At 43.5% G+C, this 23,319-nt stretch overlaps 1 protein-coding gene across 3 annotated transcripts in view; it reads right to left on the reverse strand.

Moving 5' to 3' along the window:
* LOC135557629 (dnaJ homolog subfamily C member 5-like) overlaps positions 1–23,319 on the reverse strand; it is a 31,530-nt gene that overhangs the window by 4,183 nt on the left and 4,028 nt on the right. Inside the window, exons 2-6 of one of the 3 annotated variants that reach the window (XM_064991089.1) lie at positions 6,816–6,982; positions 5,862–6,075; positions 4,822–4,978; positions 3,181–3,422; positions 543–582 (exon numbers count right to left, since the gene is read on the reverse strand). In XM_064991089.1, the coding sequence (XP_064847161.1) occupies positions 3,184–3,422; positions 4,822–4,978; positions 5,862–6,075; positions 6,816–6,973 (768 nt within the window). In that variant the 5' untranslated portion in view covers positions 6,974–6,982 and the 3' untranslated portion in view covers positions 543–582; positions 3,181–3,183. The remainder of the gene's footprint in view (positions 1–542; positions 583–3,180; positions 3,423–4,821; positions 4,979–5,861; positions 6,076–6,815; positions 6,983–23,319) is intronic. The other 2 variants (XM_064991090.1, XM_064991091.1) reach the window with 2 other exon arrangements.

Genomic DNA, 23,319 nt, shown 5'->3' on the forward strand with positions numbered 1-23,319 from the left:
GCTAGGCTGAGGCTACAAGGGCAAGGCCTTGGCTGCCAGGTACACAGAGTGTTTACTAGCTGGATCTACAGCTCTGTAAACCCTGTTGACTGGAAGCTTCCAATCCTCATCTAGCTTTGCGGCAATAAATCATGTTATCAAAAAAGTGACATCTTCTGAAAATACAGAGGTCAAAATCCAGCAAGTCATGTTTTATGATTGTTGTTTTGTTAATGCGCTGTCTTACACGATTTTATCTTGTACTAGTTTGTCATGATTTAGGCTACTTGCTGAGTGAAAATGTTAAATAAAAAGTTCACAAGTAATAGCCTGTTTTATCTCAGATACAACGGACAAGGGAATGTATTATTAGTAGAAGGCATGACCTCAAGTTGGGCCCTTGTTTAACCTGCCCTGAAGTGTTGAAACTCCACAAAGGTCATGTTCAGTAGGTGGAAAAAGTTTTGAAACAAGGAAGTGTTACCCGAGAGTGCTTTCCGTTGCAAAACGTTTTGCTACGGTGCACCCTACTGAACATAACCAAGTGTGTATCAGGAACCTACCTGCCCTCCCCTGGCGAGGCTCATCCACACTGTCACTGTCCTTATAGAGGACACCATCCAAAATGCAGCATAGAGGGAGAGCACAGAGCACTGCTTTGAAAGTACTTCTACTATTAGTGGTAGACTACTATATAGACTACCCTTACTATATCAGATGACAGTATAATGCGATGACAGTACTGATTCACTACTATCCCAACATCATTATATAGCCATTGTCTCTCAAAGCTTCAAGCAATCGCTCTGGTATAGTTAAAGAGAGAACCAGACTGACACGTCAACAGGTGTCATGGTGTTGAAGAAACAGACCACGAACAGAGAGGACGGTGCTGAGGAAGTAGGTGTGAGGTGAGATGACAAAAACACATGGATGGATGTGACAGGACAGCGGTGGTCCGTCTAGGTCTATGGGGCATTGGTCTCAACAGTGCACTGGATACACACCTGTACCTAGGAAGTGGTAGTTCCACAGGTGACAGTAGAACCCCATGAACAAACTTTCAAATTAATAGTACCCAGTGGGTATCATGGTATATTCCAGACTATCTAGGAACTCTAAACCCCCGTATTTAATGGAAACACTACTAATATTCTTAACCTAAAGTGGTAGGCACCTGACTAACATACTAGAATGTTCTGTAATTCCATGAGAGTTAGCCTACAGCCTGTAGGTTAATGAAGGCATGTCTTGTGAGGATAGAGTTTCAACCCTGCATCAGTGACAAGTGAAAAACCACTCCACCACCAGGGTTAGTCCATCACCACCACCAGGGTTAGTCCATCACCACCACCAGTCCATCACCACCACCAGGGTCGGTCCATCACCACCACCAGGGTCGGTCCATCACCACCACCAGGGTCGGTCCATCACCACCACCAGGGTCGGTCCATCACCACCACCAGGGCCGGTCCATCACCACCACCAGGGCCGGTCCATCACCACCACCAGGGCCGGTCCATCACCACCACCAGGGCCGGTCCATCACCACCACCAGGGTCGGTCCATCACCACCACCAGGGCCGGTCCATCACCACCACCAGGGCCGGTCCATCACCACCACCAGGGCCAGTCCATCACCACCACCAGGGCCGGTCCATCACCACCACCAGGGCCGGTCCATCACCACCACCACGGCCGGTCCATCACCACCACCACGGCCGGTCCATCACCACGGCCGGTCCATCACCACGGCCAGTCCATCACCACGGTCAGTCCATCACCACGGTCAGTCCATCACCACGGTCAGTCCATCACCACGGTCAGTCCATCACCACCAGTTAGTCCATCACCACCACCAGGGTTAGTCCATCACCACCACCAGGGTTAGTCCATCACCACCACCAGGGTTAGTCCATCACCACCACCAGGGTTAGTCCATCACCACCACCAGGGTTAGTCCATCACCACCACCAGGGTTAGTCCATCACCACGGCCAGTCCATCACCACGACGGTGAGTCCATCACCACCAGTTAGTCCATCACCACCAGTTAGTCCATCACCACCAGTTAGTCCATCACCACCACCACCACGGTTAGTCATTCACCAACACCACCACGGTTAGTCTATCACCACCACTATGAAGGGAGAGCATGAATCAGAGAAATAGAATGACTCATTAGAGTTCTAAGGTACAGTCTGAATACAGTGCCAACACTTTAGCTGCTGAACCCACAGTGGACTGGCTCAGCCAAGCGGTCAGCTACCTCTACGTCAGGCCCCAGGGGGATCCCAGGGTTGTGTTAGCTTATGACAAAAAGGGACTGTGCTTTTAGAACATGGCTCTCTGTCCTGCACATACCCACAGGCTAGGTTTTCAACTAACCAGCCTGACATTTCATTGATGTTTCATATAAATAGACTGCTACTGTTTATTGAAGGCAGCTAATGTGTTGTGGGTTGAGTGAATACTTGGCTGCTGTGGGGCCCTGTGTTGCCTAAGGGCTGGATTCAATCCGTATGGTGGAATTGAAGGTAATTTCCGATTGAGCCGACATATGCAGCATTTAACGTGATCGCAGTCTCCTCGCGGAAAATGCCGTATAGCTCAGTTTAAATTTAAAGGCAATGTTCAGGCAGAGACTGCATTCACGTTAAAATGTCTAAATCAATCACAAATTACCTTTACATTTTAACGCGGATCTTCCGGATTGAATCCAGCCCTAAGTGCCACTGTGTTCTTGCTGTTAAGGTAATGGGATACTGGGCAGAGATTAGGCTTTATCTAATTACCATTTACTAGGCCTAATTAATAAAGAGATGACATCCACTTTATAACCAAGGCAGCAAATAGTTACTGCAGATACATTCATGATGGACCAAACACAATCAAAATACTTAGCAATCAATTCACTGAAATGATTGTTGTGAAAAGGTTGCAGAGACATTATAGACAAGGTAAGCTCATGTGGCCATGCTGAAAATATTTAGAAGTAACAGCCATGACATCATGCAGCACTGACAGGCAAACAGAATAGATGGTTAGTGAGCCAGTCGAACTACCAAACAGCAGAACATGTGTCACTACGAACTAATACAGTACGGTGAAACGGGTTGGTCTGGGGCGTAATGGATGGACAACACCATGCAGATGGGATGAGTACAGCCAGTACATCAGGCAGACGGGGTTGGGGGCTTACGAGTCATTTAGACTCCGGCAGCGTTTCGCCTGGGTTCTCAGCAGCCACTGGACTGGTCGGGTTGTCACCTACTGGACTGGCAGGGCCTAGGCTGATGGCAGGGCCTAGGCTGATGGCAGGGCCTAGGCTGATGGCAGGGCCTAGGCTGATGGCAGGGCCTAGGCTGATGCTCTCAGCCACAGGGCTCGATACAGCTATAGGTACGGCTACAGGTATGGGCTGGACAATGATTACCGTGTCACCTGGTAGATCAAAACAGAAACGTACAAAAACACCACTCTGTCAGAACGAGATTAACCTGTCCTGCTCATTGGGACAGAGTATACTGATGTGTTATCCCCATACCGCCCTGGGGTTGTTAGCTTGTCATGTCCTGGTTAGCTTTCTGGTACTGTAAATGAAGCACAGTTCCTGTTTTTTGTTAGGTTACTCATGTCACCTAGGTATTCGCCTAAACATTCAAATATCTCTGAAACCAATAGTAAATTACAATGCATTATCATTTCATAACTTCTTATACTGAAAGTGCGACAGCAATTTGGGCTTAGGGTCATGACTATAGGGTCACCGTGGTCGCTGATCACTCTGACAAGGCATTTAGAAGTATAGTCGTTGGGACTGTCTGCTATTGAGTGATCTGAGCTCTCCTGCTGCCGTGTTTACAGGCAACATGAGTCAAGGAGTCGAGTCATGTCCTCAGACCAACCAGTCGAGGACACGACACAGGAGGCAGAAGCAGACAATACAGTCCTGTCAGATCTGAGGATGTGCTATTAATCATCCTCATCTCACTTCTGTCCCAGCCCCTGTCCCTGTTCTGACCTGGATGGTAGAGGGTAAAACAAAGCTTCTTGTCGAGTTTGAAATGTTGGCAGAAAAGTAACACTTGACATTTCTAACGGTTAATGTTTACGTTATTGTACACTACATCCATAGCTTTCAAACAGAAAGCTGACCTGCAGAAATACCAAACAACATTTCCACAAGGATTTGTATCCTTGTGGTAAAGGAGGATTGTCATACAAAGCACATATCCTCTGTGATATGAGCCAGCAGTCTCTCATTCAGTGTGTGTGAGCTATAAATACATGCACTTTTAGCTGTTCTGCTTCATTAAGGTAATCTATGGGCTAGCCTTCAGCCACAACCTCCAGAGCAGGATCAGGTGCTGTAGACCGGGAGTTCTGCCTAGCAGAGCTAGACACTGACGCTTCTCCCCCCCATCTCTGTTTGGCAGCTCTAGCCCCATCTGTGCTCTGCGGTTTCCCCGCCTCTCCTCCCTCTAATCGGCTTCTCTCCGGCTCCTATGCTCTGAAAGGAAGTGACAGCGTTAATTCAGGCTGAAAAACCGACATCTGCGAGGCTGCCTGCCGCTGAGGTACAGTGGAGGGGCCAAGGACTCAGGAGAAGGACAGGGACCGAGGGGCATACTGCATTTAAATCGGCTACCCTCCCCCCATGACCTCTAGTCCAACTATAGCAGAGAGTCTATAATATACATGCATGTGTAGCACCACACTCTCAGTCCCCAGCCCACCTACTGGTGCCCCAAACATTCTCCCATAGACTACCCACCATCAAACCAAAATCCCCCCTCCACTCTCATACAAACCCCCCCCCCCCATCCCAGCGTGCTCTCACCTCCGTCCGTCTCTGCTTTGATCTGGGCCTCCAGGTCCTCTGGGTCCACATACTGGTAGTGATCATCCTCCTCCGGCGGCTTGCACTTCCCGCAGCAGAAACAGCAACAGCAGCAGCAACAGCAGCAGGAGAAGACGGTGCAGCACACGGCCATGGTCTGCAGCACAAGGACAGAACACACAGCTGTCAGTCAGGACAGCCACCCGCCGTCATCCTGCTCCCATGAGAACCTCTACATATCTGGCCTCAGATCTACAGGGTGGCCCAGTGAGAGAAGCTAGTGGATGCTAGCAGCAGAGACCTCCTGGCTCAGACAGTGGCTTTGCCCTCAGAGCTCTCTGCTTTTCAATGCTACATATCCAATGTAATATGTGTGGTGCGCTTAATAATCCTATTGCACTGTGCATTCTAGGGTATAAATACGTGTGGCGGTTTGGTTTCTCCCTGTAATTTCCTGTGCTTTGTATTTTTCTTTGTAGATGAAAGCAGAGTGAGGTTTGTGAGACAGTCACTGGATCGTCCCCTCTGCATCTCAACCACTCTACTTACTGTACTCTACCCAGCATCAAAGGCCTCACATCTCAGAGTGACTGAGCACAGCTACACACAACACAGTTCTAAATAAAGACCGCTTTGCAAAAAACACAGTACACTGACAGGTTCAGAGGGAGGTAACGATGACACCTTTCAAAGCAATAATACACTTCCACACAAGTCTTGAATTAATAGACTGTCAATGCACTCCCACCACAAGATAGAAGGGTGTCTAATGAATGGAGTAGACATAGTAATGTCTAATACAGTGTGATGAGTGTGTGGGTGACATGGCTGTAAAAGCAATCCAGTCAGTGTGTCATCACAGACAGAGACAGTAGGCTGGGACTCAGGATGGGTTAATCACCCCACTGTCAGAGGCTACTGCAGTCCTGACTACACCCAGGATAACCTGTCCAGAGGGTCAAGGTCAACAGAGTATTCAAATATTGCCCTGTTAGACTAAAAGGTGGTTTTTAGAGGGGTTATGAGGTATTCTTTCTCACCTTAAACCACCACTTGGACATGAGGAAGTAGTATTTGACGCTCTCCTCTCCAAACTGCTCGGACACGTAGAGACCCATGGAGCCGTACTCTTCGTAGATCCTCCTCTTGCCGTCATCGTTCAGGATGGAGTTGGCGTTGTTTATCTCTTTAAACTTATCTGCAGCCTCCGGGTTGTCTGGGTTCTTGTCTGGGTGGTACTTCAATGCTAATTTCCTGTAAATGGATGGATGGACAGATGGATGAATTCAGTCATCTTAGTCCACACCGTCACATATGAATTATATGAAACTCTGAATCCTATAGAGAGCTTATAACTCATTAGAAGTCCATTCTTTTGCATCTGATGGACCAATTCATTGGGAAATGGAGAAACAGGCTTACCAGTTATGTGGCTATAACAACCAGAGACAGCCTGAGTATTGTCCCCCCCCACGGGATGTCCTGGATCCACAACCAGGACATCTCGTGGACATTTTTATGGTGGTGTGCAACTTGCAAGATAATTACAAGATTAAAACAACCAGAGGGGGACTGTCATGACTCTCACTCCTGGGTGAGAATCAAAGATGGCAGCAGTAGCAGCCCCCCACCCAGTCATGCTTTGTTAGTCAATTTGGGACTTTACATTGCATTATGTTAGTAATCAATATAATCTGTACTGTGTATTTCTGTGCGATTATTAGTATTTCTGTGCGGTCAATGACGTTCAGAATAAGACTGATATGAGGTAATAATAATTCATAATTGACTGTTATTGAGGTAAGAGATATTTATACCTTTAGAGTTTAAGTCGGGAGATAGCAACTCGTTAAATAACTTTCCCGTGGTGCCCCAAGACTGCTAATGAGTTCATTGTTACATGATTAATTTAATCACGTAATAATTAAACATAGTTAATTTGATCAAACAACAGTCATCACATTAATGGTAGTCATACCACGAGAGCATGTTACCTGTAAGCTCTCTTGATGTCATCAGCGGAAGCTCCTTTCTCCAGGCCGAGCACCTTGTACAGGCTTTCCCCTGTGGTGGACATCTTCCTCTGCGGGCCTGGCCGATTTGGCTCTGCTGTGCCCGGTCCTGCGCCTGGTCCTGCGCCTGCCGTGGCCATGGCTGAAGTCTGGCAAAAAACACACACAGTCACACAGGAGGTTAGCACTGAGTCACACACACAGGAGGTGTGGCACCGAGTATGTTGTCATTGCAGCAACAGACATTCACCCTGAAGTATTTAAAAGACCTGTTCTTAAATCTTTCATTGTTTTTCAAAACAAGTAACTACGTGTGTATAAGGGCTGATTCCAAATAGTCAACTGGTCGATTATTTGGTCCATAGTCTGTTGGGTCGACAGATGTGTGTCAAGCAGTCCCAGTATATACAGTGCCTTTGGAAAGTACTCAGAGCCCTAGACTTTTTTCCACATTTTATGACATTACAGCCTTATTCTAAAAAAAATATTATTATTATTATTATTTTTTTAATCACACACACAATACCACATTGACAAAGCAAACACAGGTAAACATTTTTTTAAACATTTTTTAAAAAGTTATTTATTTCATAAGTATATCTTTGCTATGAGACTTGAAATTGAGCTCAGGTGCATCCTGTTTCCATTGATCATCCTTGAGATGTTTCTACAACTTGGAATCCCACCTGTGGAAAATTCAATTGATTGGACATGATTTGGAAAGGCACACACCTGTCTATATAAGGTCCTACAGTTGACAGTGTATGAGCAAAAACCAAGCCATGAGGAATTGTACGTAGAGCTACGAGACAGGATTGTGACGAGGCACACATCTGGGGAAGGGTACCAAACATTTTTTGCAGCATTGAAGGTCCCCAAGAACACAGTGGCCTTCATCGTTGTTAAATGGAAGAAGTTTGGATCCACCAAGACTCTTCCGAGAACTGGCCGCCCGGCCAAACTGAGCAATCATGGGAGATAGGCCTTGGTCAAGGAGGTGAAGAACCTGATGGTCCTTCTGACAGAGCTCCAGAGTTCCTCAGTGGAGATGGTTGTACTTCTGGAAGGTTCTCCCATCTCTGCAGCACTCCACCAATCAGGCCTTATGGTAGATCGGCTAGATGTAAGCCACTCCTCAGTAAAAGGCACATGACAGCCCGCTTGGAGATTGCCAAAAGGAACCTAAAGGACTCTCAGACCATGAGAAACAAGATTCTCTGGTCTGATGAAACCAATATTGAACTCTTTGGCCTGAATGCCAAGCGTCATGTCTGGCACCATCCCTATGGTGAAGCATGGTGGTGGCAGCATGCTGTGGGGATGTTTTTCAGCAACAGGGACTGGAAGACTAGTCAGGATCGAGGGAAAGATGAACAGAGCAAAGTAGAGAGATCCTTGATGAAAACTAGGACCCCAGACTGGGGCGAAGGTTCACCTTCCAACAGGACAATGAGCCTAAGTACACAGCCAAGACAACGCAGGAGTGACTTCGGGACAAGTCTTTGAATGTCCTTGAGTGGCCCACCCAGAGCCCGGACTTGAACCCGATCAAACATCTCTGGAGACCTGTGCTGCGATGCTCCCCATCCAACCTGACAGAGCTTGAGAGGATCTGCAGAGAAGAATGGGAGAAACTTTGCAAACATTTCTTTGTCATTATGAGGTACTTTGTGTAGATTGTTGAGAAAAAAAAATCATTTTTAGAATAAGTCTAACGTAACAAAACATGGAAAAAGTCAAGGGGTCTGAAGCTTTAGTAAGAGTCTTGGTGGTTCCAAACTTAATCCATTTAATATTGATGTAGGCCAGTGTTCTTGGGGACCTTCAGTGCTGCAGAAATGTTTTTGTACCCTTCCCCAGATCTGTGCCTCGACACAATCCTGTCTCGGAGCTCTACGAACTATTTCTTCGACCTCATGGCTTGGTTTTTGCTCTGACATTCACTGTCAACTGTGGGACATTATATAGACAGGTGTCTGCCTTTCCAAATCATGTCCGATCAATTGAAATTACCTCAGGTGGATTCTAATCAAGATGTAGAAACATCGCAAAGATTATCAATGGAAACAGGATGCCCCATAGCGTCGGAATACTTTCCTAAATAAAAAAGTGATGTTTATTTTTAATACATTTGCAAAAATGTCTAAACCTGTTTTCACTTAGTCATTATGGAGTATTGTGTGTAGATTGATGAGAGAAAAAATGTAACGTAATCCATTTTAGAAGGCTGTAACGAATGCACTGTATGTAAAGGTTGGGCCTACACAAAACCCCTACAGATCATTTACAACCACAATACACTATTGACAAGTAGACCAGCACATATTAATTTGGGATTAAGCTCCAAGACTGAGTAGTAAAGTGCAGCAGCATGGCAAACATGAATAATGAAATACATAAACTGTAGAGCCTCTATCTGAAATCCATTTGATTAAAACAAAGCCTAACAGAAGGCAGCAGTGAAACTCAACACCACATTCTGCTGAGCAGGACATTAGCCCTGCTGGGGCACACACACACACACCACATTCAGCCACGCACACAGTGACTACTAATGCCCTGGGGAAGCTTGAGCTAAAGACGATTACATATTGCTGATCTCACACAGATCAACATGGGGAAATCTTAAGACTGGCTGTGGCCTGGAGAGACTTCCTCTGAACAGCCAGCACAGCCCAGAGACAAGCAGGGAGAGGCTTAGGAGGTGGTTTGGGCTGGGGGGGAACCTTTTTCTATAGGTTGTTGTGAGGGGAAACAGTAAATGGTGGCACAAGGCTACAAGCAAAATCAGACTAGCAGTAAACTAAGCTTACCCCATTGATTCCCTTAAAGCCGGTGGTGCCCCAACACTGAAAAAGCAGTCTGTTTGTAATCACCTTTGTTCTACATTGGAACTGGTCAGTAGCCAAGTCAAGGGTTTCCAACTGCTCAACAACCACACTTCCAAAGCTTGGACAAGCAGAGACATTTAACCAGTAAAGCTTGTTTCCATGAATTACCTCTGCTATCTGGCCTGTCTGTAGGCCATTCACTAAAGCCCCAGCTCCAATGTTCCACTGGCTCAGGTCCAGCCTCAACTCTAATCAGTTCAAATAAAATTACTTGTGAACAGTCTATCCATTTCTGTAGAGAAAGAGGACTTCACAAATACTTGTGTAAAGGGGGTAAAGGGACTCGGCATATGAGGCATCCATCATGTCAAATAGGACCTACTGACGCCCAGCGTTTCCTCCAGGATTTTTTTCCCCAACAGCAGTGGCAGACTTAGCAGGGGGCTTCTTGCTTGGGGGTGAATGGATCTCCCTGGGGGATACATCTTTACATCTACAGTGACGTCTACGATTGAAATGCATATGGGGCAAACACTGGAGGCCTAAGATAATGGTCTCCTGTGCATTGCAGTAGGGTTGGGCGGTACCCAGATTTTCATAACATCCTTCTCTCATCTCAGGATTTGCGGTATTACAGGTTAAATACACAAGTGGGCGACAAAAAAAAGCCCAATCGGCATCTATTACCAGAATGCTGTCAAAATTAGCACAAGTAATAGTCAATTTCCATGGAGGCTGCTAAGCTAAATATGCTAACAAGTACAAACGGTAAAAAAACTAATTGCAAAGACAGGCAATCCAGCTCATAAGTTACAGATAGGTAGGAGCTACCAAATGTCATTTTTGGTGAGTTTAGACTGTGAACTAGAGACATTGTGCAAATAAACAAGGCTTTGACGCATACTTGTCTGAAGGAAGAACAGTACCATCTCTGGTGCAGCAAGTGTACACGCTGTGTCTGTGTGGAATCTGGAGTTGCGACAGCAACGGGCTGCCTGCCCTGCTTGGAGAATAGGGAGAGGGAAACGCAAAAAAATCCAGATAGCAGTGGCAGCTGTATAGATAACTCATGACTTCTCAAACACGGCAGAAAGCGAACACGGCCCCCTCTGTGGCACAGCGGTCTAAGGCACTGCATCGCAGTGCTTGAGGCGTCACTAAAGCCCTGGGTTTGATCCCAGCCTGTTTCACAGCCAGCCGTGATCGGGAGATCCATGAGTCGACACACAATTGGCCCAGTGTCGTCCAGGTTAGGGGAGGGTTTGGCAGGCCGGGATTTCCTTGTACCACTACCAATTCGAGATCACAAAATTAGGGAGAAAAAGGTGTAAAAGTACCACAATTTCTTTTATTTAAAAAAACAAAAACAAATGCTAACACTATACGATGTGCCGTCTCCTTATTAATTCAGCCACTCAGATAACACGAACCCTAAGTGTAATTTGCTAGTTAACACAGAATTCTGTGTTTTTCCACACAGAAAAATAAGAATGCATAATAAATATGTCTGCATTTTGTAAACACAGATTTAAAATGCTTCTTACTGTAATATCTGCTCCACCTCAGACAATTTTTTTGCTTCAGTTGCACTTCTACACTAATTCACCAATTGGCATTCTATCAGCAGACAGCGCTATGACTGATGTGGAGCTACTTTTCTCTGGTAAACATGCACAATTAACTTTAATAAAAATGTAGCTGGCTACATTCCTTTTATGGCAAACATTAGAAATACATTGGCAACGCATCCTTTTTGCTGTCACGTGTGCTCCCTCTCCGGCCTCTGGGTCACCAGGCTGCTCGTTATGGCGCACACCTGTCACTATCGTTATGCGCACCTGCGCGTCGTAAGACTCACCTGAACTCCATCACTTCGCTGATTACCTTCCCTATATATGTCACTCCCTTTGGTTCCTTCCCCAGGAGTTTTTGTTCCAGTTTCATGTCTGTGTGCTGTTAGTGTTTGTGTTCTTTTTAATAAAACAGTCACTCCCTGAACTTGCTTCCCGACTCTCAGCGCACAGGGTTACATTTGCAGTGTAAGCTCATTTACTTGTGTGGCTGCCAGCCAAATAGCGTTGCACTTCTGTTGTCATCTGATGAAAATTAAGTTATTTTCTACTGAATTTGTTGCACTAATGTATTTCCTGTAAAGGAAAACTACAGTAGCACGCCTCTGGTCACTCCATTGAAGCAAAAAAAAGTTACTTTCAATATAAAACACGACCTGTCAATACACAGCTGGAATCTCCTGCTCCCGTTTTCTCATGTTGTACCATTTACAAACAGGCAAAAAGCTAGTTTAGCTTTTTAAAAAAATAAAAAAACATACAAAATTGTACCACACCACCTCTCCTCTTTCTAAAGATTAATGTAACTGTACTGGAAATAAGAATATGTATAGGAATAGTGTGTAAGTTTATATGGCTGCACCATGCGCATGAAATAAATAGTTAATTTGTCCATGAAAAAGACAAGACACACTTAGGCTACCCTGATCACATACAACACACATTTTATAGTAGGCTAAGAATATATAAAAATGATCAAAAAATAATATTTTTCCCATAACTTCCTTCATGCCAACCAAAAAAAGTGATATTTTGGAAAGGAGCCCAAGGCAAGCCCATGCTTTTTTGATCCACGTCTCAACTCTTTTCCTACCGTAACTCTGCTTCGTCAAGAAGCAGGAGTAAAGTATCTTCATCATGAGACCCATAGAAAATAATAGTAACATACAGTGCCTTGCGAAAATATTCGGCCCCCTTGAACTTTGCGACCTTTTGCCACATTTCAGGCTTCAAACAAAGATATAAAACTGTATTTTTTGTGAAGAATCAACAACAAGTGGGACACAATCATGAAGTGGAACGACACTTATTGGATATTTCAAACTTTAACAAATCAAAAACTGAAAAATTGAGCGTGCAAAATTATTCAGCCCCCTTAAGTTAATACTTTGTAGCGCCACCTTTTGCTGCGATTACAGCTGTAAGTCGCTTGGGGTATGTCTCTATCAGTTTTCCACATCGAGAGACTGAATTTTTTTCCCATTCCTCCTTGCAAAACAGCTCGAGCTCAGTGAGGTTGGATGGAGAGCATTTGTGAACAGCAGTTTTCAGTTCTTTCCACAGATTCTCGATTGGATTCAGGTCTGGACTTTGACTTGGCCATTCTAACACCTGGATATGTTTATTTTTGAACCATTCCATTGTAGATTTTGCTTTATGTTTTGGATCATTGTCTTGTTGGAAGACAAATCTCCGTCCCAGTCTCAGGTCTTTTGCAGACTCCATCAGGTTCTCTTCCAGAATGGTCCTGTATTTGGCTCCATCCATCTTCCCATCAATTTTAACCATCTTCCCTGTCCCTGCTGAAGAAAAGCAGGCCCAAACCATGATGCTGCCACCACCATGTTTGACAGTGGGGATGGTGTGTTCAGGGTGATGTGCTGTGTTGCTTTTACGCCAAACATAACGTTTTGCATCGTTGCCAAAAAGTTCAATTTTGGTTTCATCTGACCAGAGCACCTTCTTCCACATGTTTGGTGTGTCTCCCAGGTGGCTTGTGGCAAACTTTAAACAACACTTTTTATGGATATCTTTAAGAAATGGCTTTCTTCTTGCCACTCTTCCATAAAGGCCAGATTTGTGCAATATACGACTGATTGTTGTCCTATGGACAGAGTCTCCCACCTCAGCTGTAGATCTCTGCAGTGATCATGGGCCTCTTGGCTGCATCTCTGATCAGTCTTCTCCTTGTATGAGCTGAAAGTTTAGAGGGACGGCCAGGTCTTGGTAGATTTGCAGTGGTCTGATACTCCTTCCATTTCAATATTAATCGCTTGCACAGTGCTCCTTGGGATGTTTAAAGCTTGGGAAATCTTTGTATCCAAATCCGGCTTTAAACTTCTTCACAACAGTATCTCGGACCTGCCTGGTGTGTTCCTTGTTCTTCATGATGCTCTCTGCGCTTTTAACGGACCTCTGAGACTATCACAGTGCAGGTGCATTTATACGGAGACTTGATTACACACAGGTGGATTGTATTTATCATCATTAGTCATTTAGGTCAACATTGGATCATTCAGAGATCCTCACTGAACTTCTGGAGAGAGTTTGCAGCACTGAAAGTAAAGGGGCTGAATAATTTTGCACGCCCAATTTTTCAGTTTTTTATTTGTTAAAAAAGTTTGAAATATCCAATAAATGTCGTTCCACTTCATGATGGTGTCCCACTTGTTGTTGATTCTTCACAAAAAAATACAGTTTTATATCTTTATGTTTGAAGCCTGAAATGTGGCAAAAGGTCGCAAAGTTCAAGGGGGCCGAATACTTTCGCAAGGCACTGTATATTTTCAAAAGCATTCGCGTCTCATGTTCATATTTCACAACCTCCGCGGGCTTTTGAAGTTTCCTATACGTGAGCTCAATAATAGGACTACACTTGATTTACATTGCATGCTAAGTGTTTCTAAAAATCAGTAATAGATGTGCAAACAAATTGATGAGCTACACCAACTTATTTGCCCAGCATCATAACTAATCAAATATAGCCTACAGATGGAGATTCAGTGAAACAAAATCACATTGATTGATTAAAAAAGAGAAGTCTTTTGGGCAGAAGTAGGCCTTGCCTACTTAGTGACCGTAGAGAAAAATACTCCACTTATTTCAGTATGATAAATGGTAGAGTAAATAACATTCAGTTCTCTGGCAAGAGCTCCGGTGGACACTCCTACAGTAAGCATGCCAATTGCACGCGCCCTCACAACTTGAGACATCTGTGGCATTGCGTTGTGTGACAAAACTATACATTTTAGTGTCGCCTTTTATTGTACCCAGCTGTGTAATGATCATGCGGTTTAATCAACTTCTTGATACGCCACACCTGTCAGGTGGATGGATTATTTGGGCAAAGGAGAAATGCTCATTAACAGCTATGTGAACAAATAAGCTTTTTGTGCTTAGGGAAAACTTCTGGGATCTTTTCTTTCAGCTCATGAAACCAAACTTTACATGTTTACGTTTTTGTTCAGTGTTCAAACAGTCTGTCAGAGATGGAAAGATCAACCAAATTTTCAGCACAGACACTAACACTATGTGACAGCCAAAAATGCCTTTTGTCAGTACTGGGCTAAATTAAGTATTTTGTATTTCTTTGCAATCCTCTTGTTTCTCACAGAAAGGCTATTTTTGGCTGCCATTCACAAATGATTTGAGAGACGTATGTTGCCTCAAAGTACTTTTATTCTGAAGTAGCTGTCATCTCAGGGATGACAGCTACTTCAGAAGAGAAACGTCCAGCCTACTTCATTACATTGTCAACGGAAAAGGATCGTATCTGCTTTTATTTGCCACCATAAACTTTATTGGCAGCAACCTGATTAAAGGTGGAGGTATAAAACTAAATACAAGTTGAGGCCTATAACATTGCTACAATGTTAGGCATGCTTCAGTGTGGCGTAAGGACAACTGAATGAGCAAGACGACAAGTAGGCCTAGGTAGCAGGACAGACAGTTATGGCATAGCAACATCTGATCTGCACCCCTACTCATAACCAACAGAGTAGAAACTAAGCCTAACCATTTTTAACCTAAACTGCAAGGTGCTACAAACAGTTAATAAAAAAATATTGACAATCAATTACTAATATGTGAAATAACACACCATGATTTTGCTATGACAGCTCACCTTTGACCTCAACCTTTGCAGCCACTACAGCTGGGCAAATAGGGATATTGATGTCATAAGGTTAAAATATCTACATTAACCATCAACACTGACTTATACCAACATACAGTGCATTCGGAAAGTATTCAGACCCCTTGGCTTTTTCCACATTTTGTTATGTTACTGGCTTATTATAAAAAAAAATATATATATATTTTTTTTAAAATAATCCACCTACAAACAATACCCCATGATGACAAAGCAAAAATAGGTTTAGACATTTTTGCAAAAATAAAAAATGGAAATAAACATTAACATAAGTATTCAGACCCTTTACTCAGTACTTTGTTGAAGCCCCTTTGGCAGCGATTACAGCCTCGAGTCTTCAAAACATATTTTATTGATCACATACACATCGTTAGCAGATGTTAATGTGAGTGTAGCGAAATGTTGTGCTTCTAGTTCCGACCGTGCAGTAATATATAACAAGTAATCTAACAATTTCACAACTACCTTATACACACACAAGTGTAAAGGAATGAATAAGAATATGTACATATAAATATATGGATGAGCGATGGCCGAGCGACATAGACAAGATGCAGTAGATGGTATAGAGTACAGTATGAGATGAGTAATATAGGGTATGTAAACATTATATAAAGTGGCATTGTTTAAAGTGACTAGTGATACATTTATTACATCCAATGTTTAATTATTAAAGTGGCTAGAGACTTGAGTCAGTATGTTGGCAGCAGCCACTCAATGTTAGTGATGGCTGTTTAACAGTGATGGCCTTGAGATAGAACCTGTTTTTCCAGTCTCTCGGTCCCAGCTTTGATGCACCTGTACTGACCTTGCCTTCTGGATGATAGCGGGGTGAACAGGCAGTGGCTCGGGTGGTTGTTGTCCTTGATCTTTTTGGCCTTCCTGTGACATTGGGTGGTGTATGTGTCCTGGAGGGCAGGTAGTTTGCCCGGTGATGCGTTGTGCAGACCTCACTACCCTCTGGAGAGCCTTACGGTTGTGGGCGGAGCAGTTGCCATACCAGGCGGTGATAGAGCCCGACAGGATGCTCTCGATTGTGCATCTGTAAAAGTTTGAGTGTTCTTGGTGACAAGCCAAATTTCTTCAGCCTCCTGAGGTTGAAGAGGCGCTCTAACTTTCCACCTTCTCCACTACTGTCCCGTCGATGTGGATAGGGGGTGCTCCCTCTGCTGTTTCCTGAAGTCCACGATCATCTCCTTTGTTTTGCTGACGTTGAGTGAGAGGTTATTTTCCTGACACCAAACTCCGAGGGCCCTCACCTCCTCCCTGTAGGCTGTCTCGTCGTTGATGGTAATCAAGCCTACCACTGTAGTGTCGTCTGCAAACTTGATAATTTAGTTGGAGGCGTGCATGGCCACACAGTCATGGGTGAACAGGGAGTACAGGAGAGGGCAGAGAACGCAACCTTGTGGTGCTCCAGTGTTGAGAATCAGCGGGGTGGAGTTGTTTCCTACCCTCACCACCTGGGGGCGGCCCGTCACAAAGTCCAGGACCCAGTTGCACAGGGTGGAGTCGAGACCCAGGGTCTCTTAATGATGAGTTGAGGGTACTATGGTGTTAAATGTTGAGCTGTAATCGATGAACAGCATTCTTACATAGGTATTCCGCTTGTCCAGATGGGTTAGGGCAAGAGGCCGACCGATTAATCGGAATGGCTGATTTCAAGTTGTTTTCATAACAATCGGAAATCGGTATTTATGGGTGCTGATTTTTTTTTTTACACCTTTATTTAACTAGGCAAGTCAGTCAATGACGGCTTAAGAACGACAGGGGATCCAATCTTGCAACCTTACAGTTAACTAGTCCAAAGCTCTAACCACCTGATTACATTGCACTCCACGAGGAGCCTGCCTGTTACGCGAATGCAGTAAGCCAAGGTAAGTTGCTAGCTAGCATTAAACTTATCTTATAAAAACAATCAATCAACGACTGTCGTTACTCCAATATGTACTTAACCATAAACATCAATGCCTTTCTTAAAATCAATACACAAGTATATATTTTTAAACCTGTATATTTAGCTAAAAGAAATCCAGGTTCGCAGGCAATATTAACCAGGTGAAATTGTGTCACCTCTTGCGTTCATTGCACGCAGAGTCAGCACTAATTTTCCAGAATTTTACGTAATTATAACATAACATTGAAGATTGTGCAATGTAACAGGAATATTTAGACTCATGGATGCCACCCATTAGTTAAAATATGGAATAAACGTTTTGTTTTCGAGGTGATAGTTTCCGGATTTGACCTAAGGCTCATATTTCTCTGTTGATTATAGTTAACTTTTTATGGCTGCAGGGGCAGTTTGAGTAGCTTGGATGAAAAGGTGCCCATTGTAAACAGCCAGCTCATCAGTCCCAGTTGCTAATATATGCCTATTATTATTAGTAGTAGTATTGGATAGAAAACACTCTGAAGAGCCTCCAGGCTCTGATCAGGCCCTACACCCAAGCAAGGGCACTGCGTTCATCCACCTCTGGCCTGCTCGCCTCCCTACCATTGAGGAAGTACAGTTCCCGCTCAGCCCAGTCAAAACTGTTCGCTGCTCTGGCCCCCCAATGGTGGAACAAACTCCCTCACGACGCCAGGACAGCGGAGTCAATCACCACCTTCCGGAGACGCCTGAAACCCCACCTCTTCAAGGAATACCTAGGATAGGATAAGTAATCCTTCTCACCACCCCCCTTAATGATTTAGATGCACTATTGTAAAGTGGCTGTTCCACTGGATGTCAGAAGGTGAATTCACCAATTTGTAAGTCGCTCTGGATAAGAGCGTCTGCTAAATGACTTAAATGTAAATGTAAAAGTTTCTAAAACTGTTTGAATTATGTCTGTGAGTATAACGGAACTTATATTGCAGGCAAAAACCTGAGAAATTCCACTTCCTGTTTGGATTTTTTCTGGGGGTGGCAGATTTTTAACCTAGCTCTCATTGAAATTACAGCGAGAGATGGATGAGTTTTCACTTCCTACGCCTTCCACTAGATGTCAACAGTCAATAGAACTTTGTCTGATGCCTCTAATGTCAAGGGGGGGGGGGGGGGGGTCGAATGAGACAGGAAGTAGTCACCACTGCCACAAGTTGACCATGCTTTCACTATGTGCGTTCACAAAGGAAGGACCTGCGTTCCACCGCTCATTTGAAATCATTCTAATTCTCCGGTTGGAATGTTATTCAAGATGTATGTAAACAACATTACATACATTGAATCAGTACATCGTTTGACATGTTTCTACTGACTGTTACGGATCTTTTGGACATTGTCACGTTATAGTGGATGCGCTTTGTGACTTTGGAATTGTTTACCAAACGTGCTAACCAAAGTAGCTAATTGGACATAAATAACAGACATTATTGAACAAATCAAGCATTTATTGTGGACCTGGGATTCCTAGGACTGCATTCTGATGAAGTTCATCAAAGGTAAGGAAACATTTATCATGTATTTTCTGGTTTCTGTTGACTCCAACATGTAGGCTATTATTCTATTGTTCTGAGCGCCGTCTCAGATTATTGCATGCGTTTCTTTTTCCGTAAAGTTGATTTGAAATCTGACACAGCGGTTGCATTAAGGAGAGGTATATCTGTAATTCCATGTTTATAACTTGTATTATCTACAGTCGGTCATGTTTCCGGTCGCCTTGCCATGATTAAAAGCAGTGGTTCGCGCTTTCAGTTTAGCGCGAATGCTGCCATCAATCCACAGTCTCTGGTTGGGGAAGGTTTTAATTGTCACTGTGGGTACAACATCAGTGACGCACTTGCTAATAAACTCGCTCACCAAATCAGCGTATACATCAATGTTGTTGACTGATGCTATCCGGAACATATCCCAGTCCACGTGATCGAAGCAATCTTGAAGCCTGGAATCAGATTGGTCGGACCAGCATTGAACAGACATGAGCACGTTCGTTTCCTGTTTTAGTTTCTGTCTATAGGTTGGGTATTAGGACCTGCCTTGTTGATGGTGCTGTTAAGAATGCAGAGCAGCTCTTTATTATGGACAGACTTCTCGTCTGAGCTACTGTTGTATCAATATGTTTTGACCATTACAGTCTGAATTCAATCAATTTCCACATTTATTAAAATATTTAGTTGAGGTTTAGGGTTTAGTGAATGATTTGTCCCAAATACAATGCTTTTTTTGTATTTGAAATATTTAGGATGAACTTATTCCTTGCCACTGTGTTTCAGTCGCTGTAGTAGCGGACGTGTATAGTCATCCGCATACAGACACACTGGCTTCACTCAAAGCCAGTGGCATGTCGTTAGTAAAAACTGAAAAAATGTAAGGGCCCTAGACAACTGCACTGGGGAACTCCTGATACTACCTGGATTATGTTGGAGGCTTCCATTAAGGAACTCACTATGTGTTCTGTTAGACAGGTAACTCTTTATCCACAGTATAGCAGGGAATGTAAAGCCATAACACATACGTTTTTCGAGCAGCATATCGTGATCGATAATGTAAAAAGCTGCACTGAAGTCTAACTAAACAGACCCCCCCAACCTTTTTATCATCAATGTCTCTCAGCCAATCATCAGTAATTTGTGTAAGTGCTGTGCTTGTTGAATGTCTTTCCCTATAAACATGCTGAAAGTCTGTTGTCAATTTGTTAACTGTAAAATAGCATTGTATTTGGTCCCCCCAAAAATCCAAAACTTTACTAAGGGTTGGTAACAGGCTGATTGGTCGGCTATTTGAGCCGGTAAAGGGGGCTTTACTATTTTTTAGGAAAGCCCGAGGGCACACACTTTCTAGTAGCCTTGAATATATGGCAAATACAAGCGGCAATATCGTCCGCTATTATCCCCAGTAATTTTCCATAAAGTTGTCAGACCCCAATGGCTTGTCATTGTTAATAGACAATTTTTTCATCTCTTCCACACTCACTTTACTGAACTCAAAATTACAATGCTGGTCTTTCATAAATTTGGTCAATAATACTTGGATGTATACTGTCAGTGTTTATTTCTGGCATATCAAGTTAAGTTTCCTGATCTTGTCAATTATTTTTTTAAATGTAAAAGTAGTTGGCATTATCAGTGGGTTTTGTGATCAATGACCCATCATTCAATGAATGATGGAGCGGAGTTTGCATTTTTTACCAAAATGTCATTGAGGTGCTGTTTCATAGTGTAGTTTCTTATTATTTAGTTTCATCACATGTTTCAGTACATTCGCCAATCGATTGTGCAGCCAGACTTATTTTCCATACCTTTTGTCTCATCCCTCATCAACCCACAGGGATTTAACAGTTTGTCATTTTCCTGATGGGTGCATGCTTATTAGTAACTGGGATAAGCACTTTCATAAATGTGTCAAGTGCAGCATCTGCATCCGTTTGCTCCTAATTACACACCATAGCCCAACAAATATTATTTACATCAACAACATGGGAATCACTACAAAACTTATTGTATGACCTCTTATACAGTTGTGGCCAAAATATTTCAGAATATTAATTTCCACAAAGTTTGCTGTTTCAGTGTCTTTAGATATTTTTGTCAGATGTTACTATGGAATACTGAAGTATAATTACAAGCATTTCATAAGTGTCAAAGGCTTTTATCGAAAATTACATGAAGTTGATGCAAAGAGTCAATAGGAACACAACAGCCACACTCGAAGCATCGTTATCCATCGCTCCACAAAAGCCACGGCCCTTGCAGAGCAAGGGGAATAACTACTCCAAGTCTCAGAGCGAGTGATGTTTGAAATGCTATTAGCGCACACCCAGCTAACTAGCTAGCCATTTCACATCGGTTACACCAGCCATTAGGCTGATAGGCTTGAAGTCATAAACAGAGCTGCTGGCAAAACGCACGAAAGTGCTGTTTGAATGAATGATTACGAGCCTGCTACTGCAGGCTGGTAATGAGCCAGGCTGCCTAAACTGTTCACAATGAGCCAGGCTGCCCAAACTGTTGCATATACCCTGACTCTGCGTGCAATGAACGCAAGAGAAATGTCAATTTCACCTGGTTAATATTGCCTGCTAACACGGATTAGTAGTTATAACTAGTGATTATGATTGATTGTTTTTTATAAGATAAGTTTAATGCTAGCTAGCTACTTACCTTGGCTCCTACTGCATTCGTGTAACAGGCAGGCAATGGTTAGAGAGTTGGACTAGTTAACTGTAAGGTTGCAAGATTGGTTCCCCGAGCTGACAAGGTGAAAATCTGCCATTCTGCCCCTGAACAAGGCAGTTAACCCAACGTTCCTAGGCCATCATTGAAAATAAGAATGTGTTCTTAACTGACTTGCCTAGTTAAATAAAAGGTATATGAAAAATATTATTAAAAAATAAATAAAATCGGAGCCCAAAAATACAGATTTCCGACTTATGAAAACTTGAAATCGGCCCTAGTTAATCGGCCATTCCGATTAGTCGGTCGACCTCTAGTTGGCACCTTTCTTTATTCATGGCTGTGTTTAGGCAAAATTGTGAGTGAGCCCACTCCCTTGGCTTAGAAGCAACCTCACACATGAATGGTCTCAGAATGCTTTACTGTTGGCATGACACAGGACTGATGGTAGCGCTCACCTTGTCTTCTCCGGACAAGCTTTTTCCGGATGCCCCAAACAATCGGAAAGGGGATTCATCAGAGAAAATGACTTTACCCCAGTCCTCGGCAGTCCAATCCCTGTACCTTTTGTAGAATATCAGTCTGTCACTGATGTTTTTCCTGGAGAGAAGTGGCTTCTTTGCTAACCTTCTTGACACCAGGCCATCCTCAAAAAGGTCTTTGCCTCACTGTGCATGCAGATGCACTCACACCTGCCTGCTGCCATTCCTGAGAAAGCTCTGTACTGGAGGTGCCCCGATCCTGCAGCTGAATCAACTTTAGGAGATGGTCCTGACACTTGCTGGACTTTCTTGGGTGCCCTGAAGCCTTCTTCACAACATTTGAATCGCTCTCCTTGAAGTTCTTGATGATCCGATAAATAGCTGATTTAGGTGCAATCTTCCTGGCAGCAATATCCTTGCCTGTGAAGCCCTTTTTGTGCAAAGCAATGATAACGGCACGTGTTTCCTTCCAGATAACCATGGTTGACAGAGGAAGAACAATGATTCCAAGCACCACCCTCCTTTTGAAGCTTCCAGTCTGTTATTCAAACTCAATCAGCATGACAGGGTGATCTCCATCCTTGTCAACACTCACACGTGTTAACGAGAGAATCACTGACATGTCAGCTGGTTCTTTTGTGGCAGGGCTGAAATGCAGTGGATTGTTTTTTTTGTTTTTTGTTTTTTTGGGGGGGGGGGGGGTCGGTTAATTTGCATGGCAAAGACGGACTTTACAATTAACTGCAATTCATCTGATCACTCCTCATAACATTCTGGAGTATATGCAAATTGCCATCATACAAACTGAGGCAGCAGACTGTGTGAAAATGAATGTGTCATTCTCAAAACTTTTGGCCACGACTGTACACTATATTAGGCCCAGCCTAATAGTAATAGTAAAGATGTGATCAATACATGTTGATAATTTCATTCCTGAGCTGTTTGTAACTACCCTGGTAGGTTGACTGATAACCTGAACCAGGTTGCAGGCACTGGTTACAATTAGAAGCTTTTCCTTGACGAAAGCCAGTCAATATTTAAATCAACCAGAAAAATATACCTCTCTTAATATCCCATACAATATCAAGCATTTCACACGTTATACAGATTCTGACTGTTAGCACTTGGTGGTCTATAGCAGCTTCCCACAAGAATGGGCTTTAGGTGAGGCAGATGAACCTGTAGTCATATTACTTCAACAGTATTTAACATGAGATCCTCTATGCTTTACAGGAATGTGGTTCTGAATATAAACAGCAATACCACCACAACTGGCACTTCTGTCTTTTCTGTAAATGTTATAACCTTGTATTGCTACCACTGTATCTATTCAAAATATAAATGTCATCTGTTACT

Source organism: Oncorhynchus masou, chromosome 16 (genome assembly GCF_036934945.1).
Source record: "Oncorhynchus masou masou isolate Uvic2021 chromosome 16, UVic_Omas_1.1, whole genome shotgun sequence".
NCBI classification, from domain to species: Eukaryota; Metazoa; Chordata; class Actinopteri; order Salmoniformes; family Salmonidae; genus Oncorhynchus; species Oncorhynchus masou.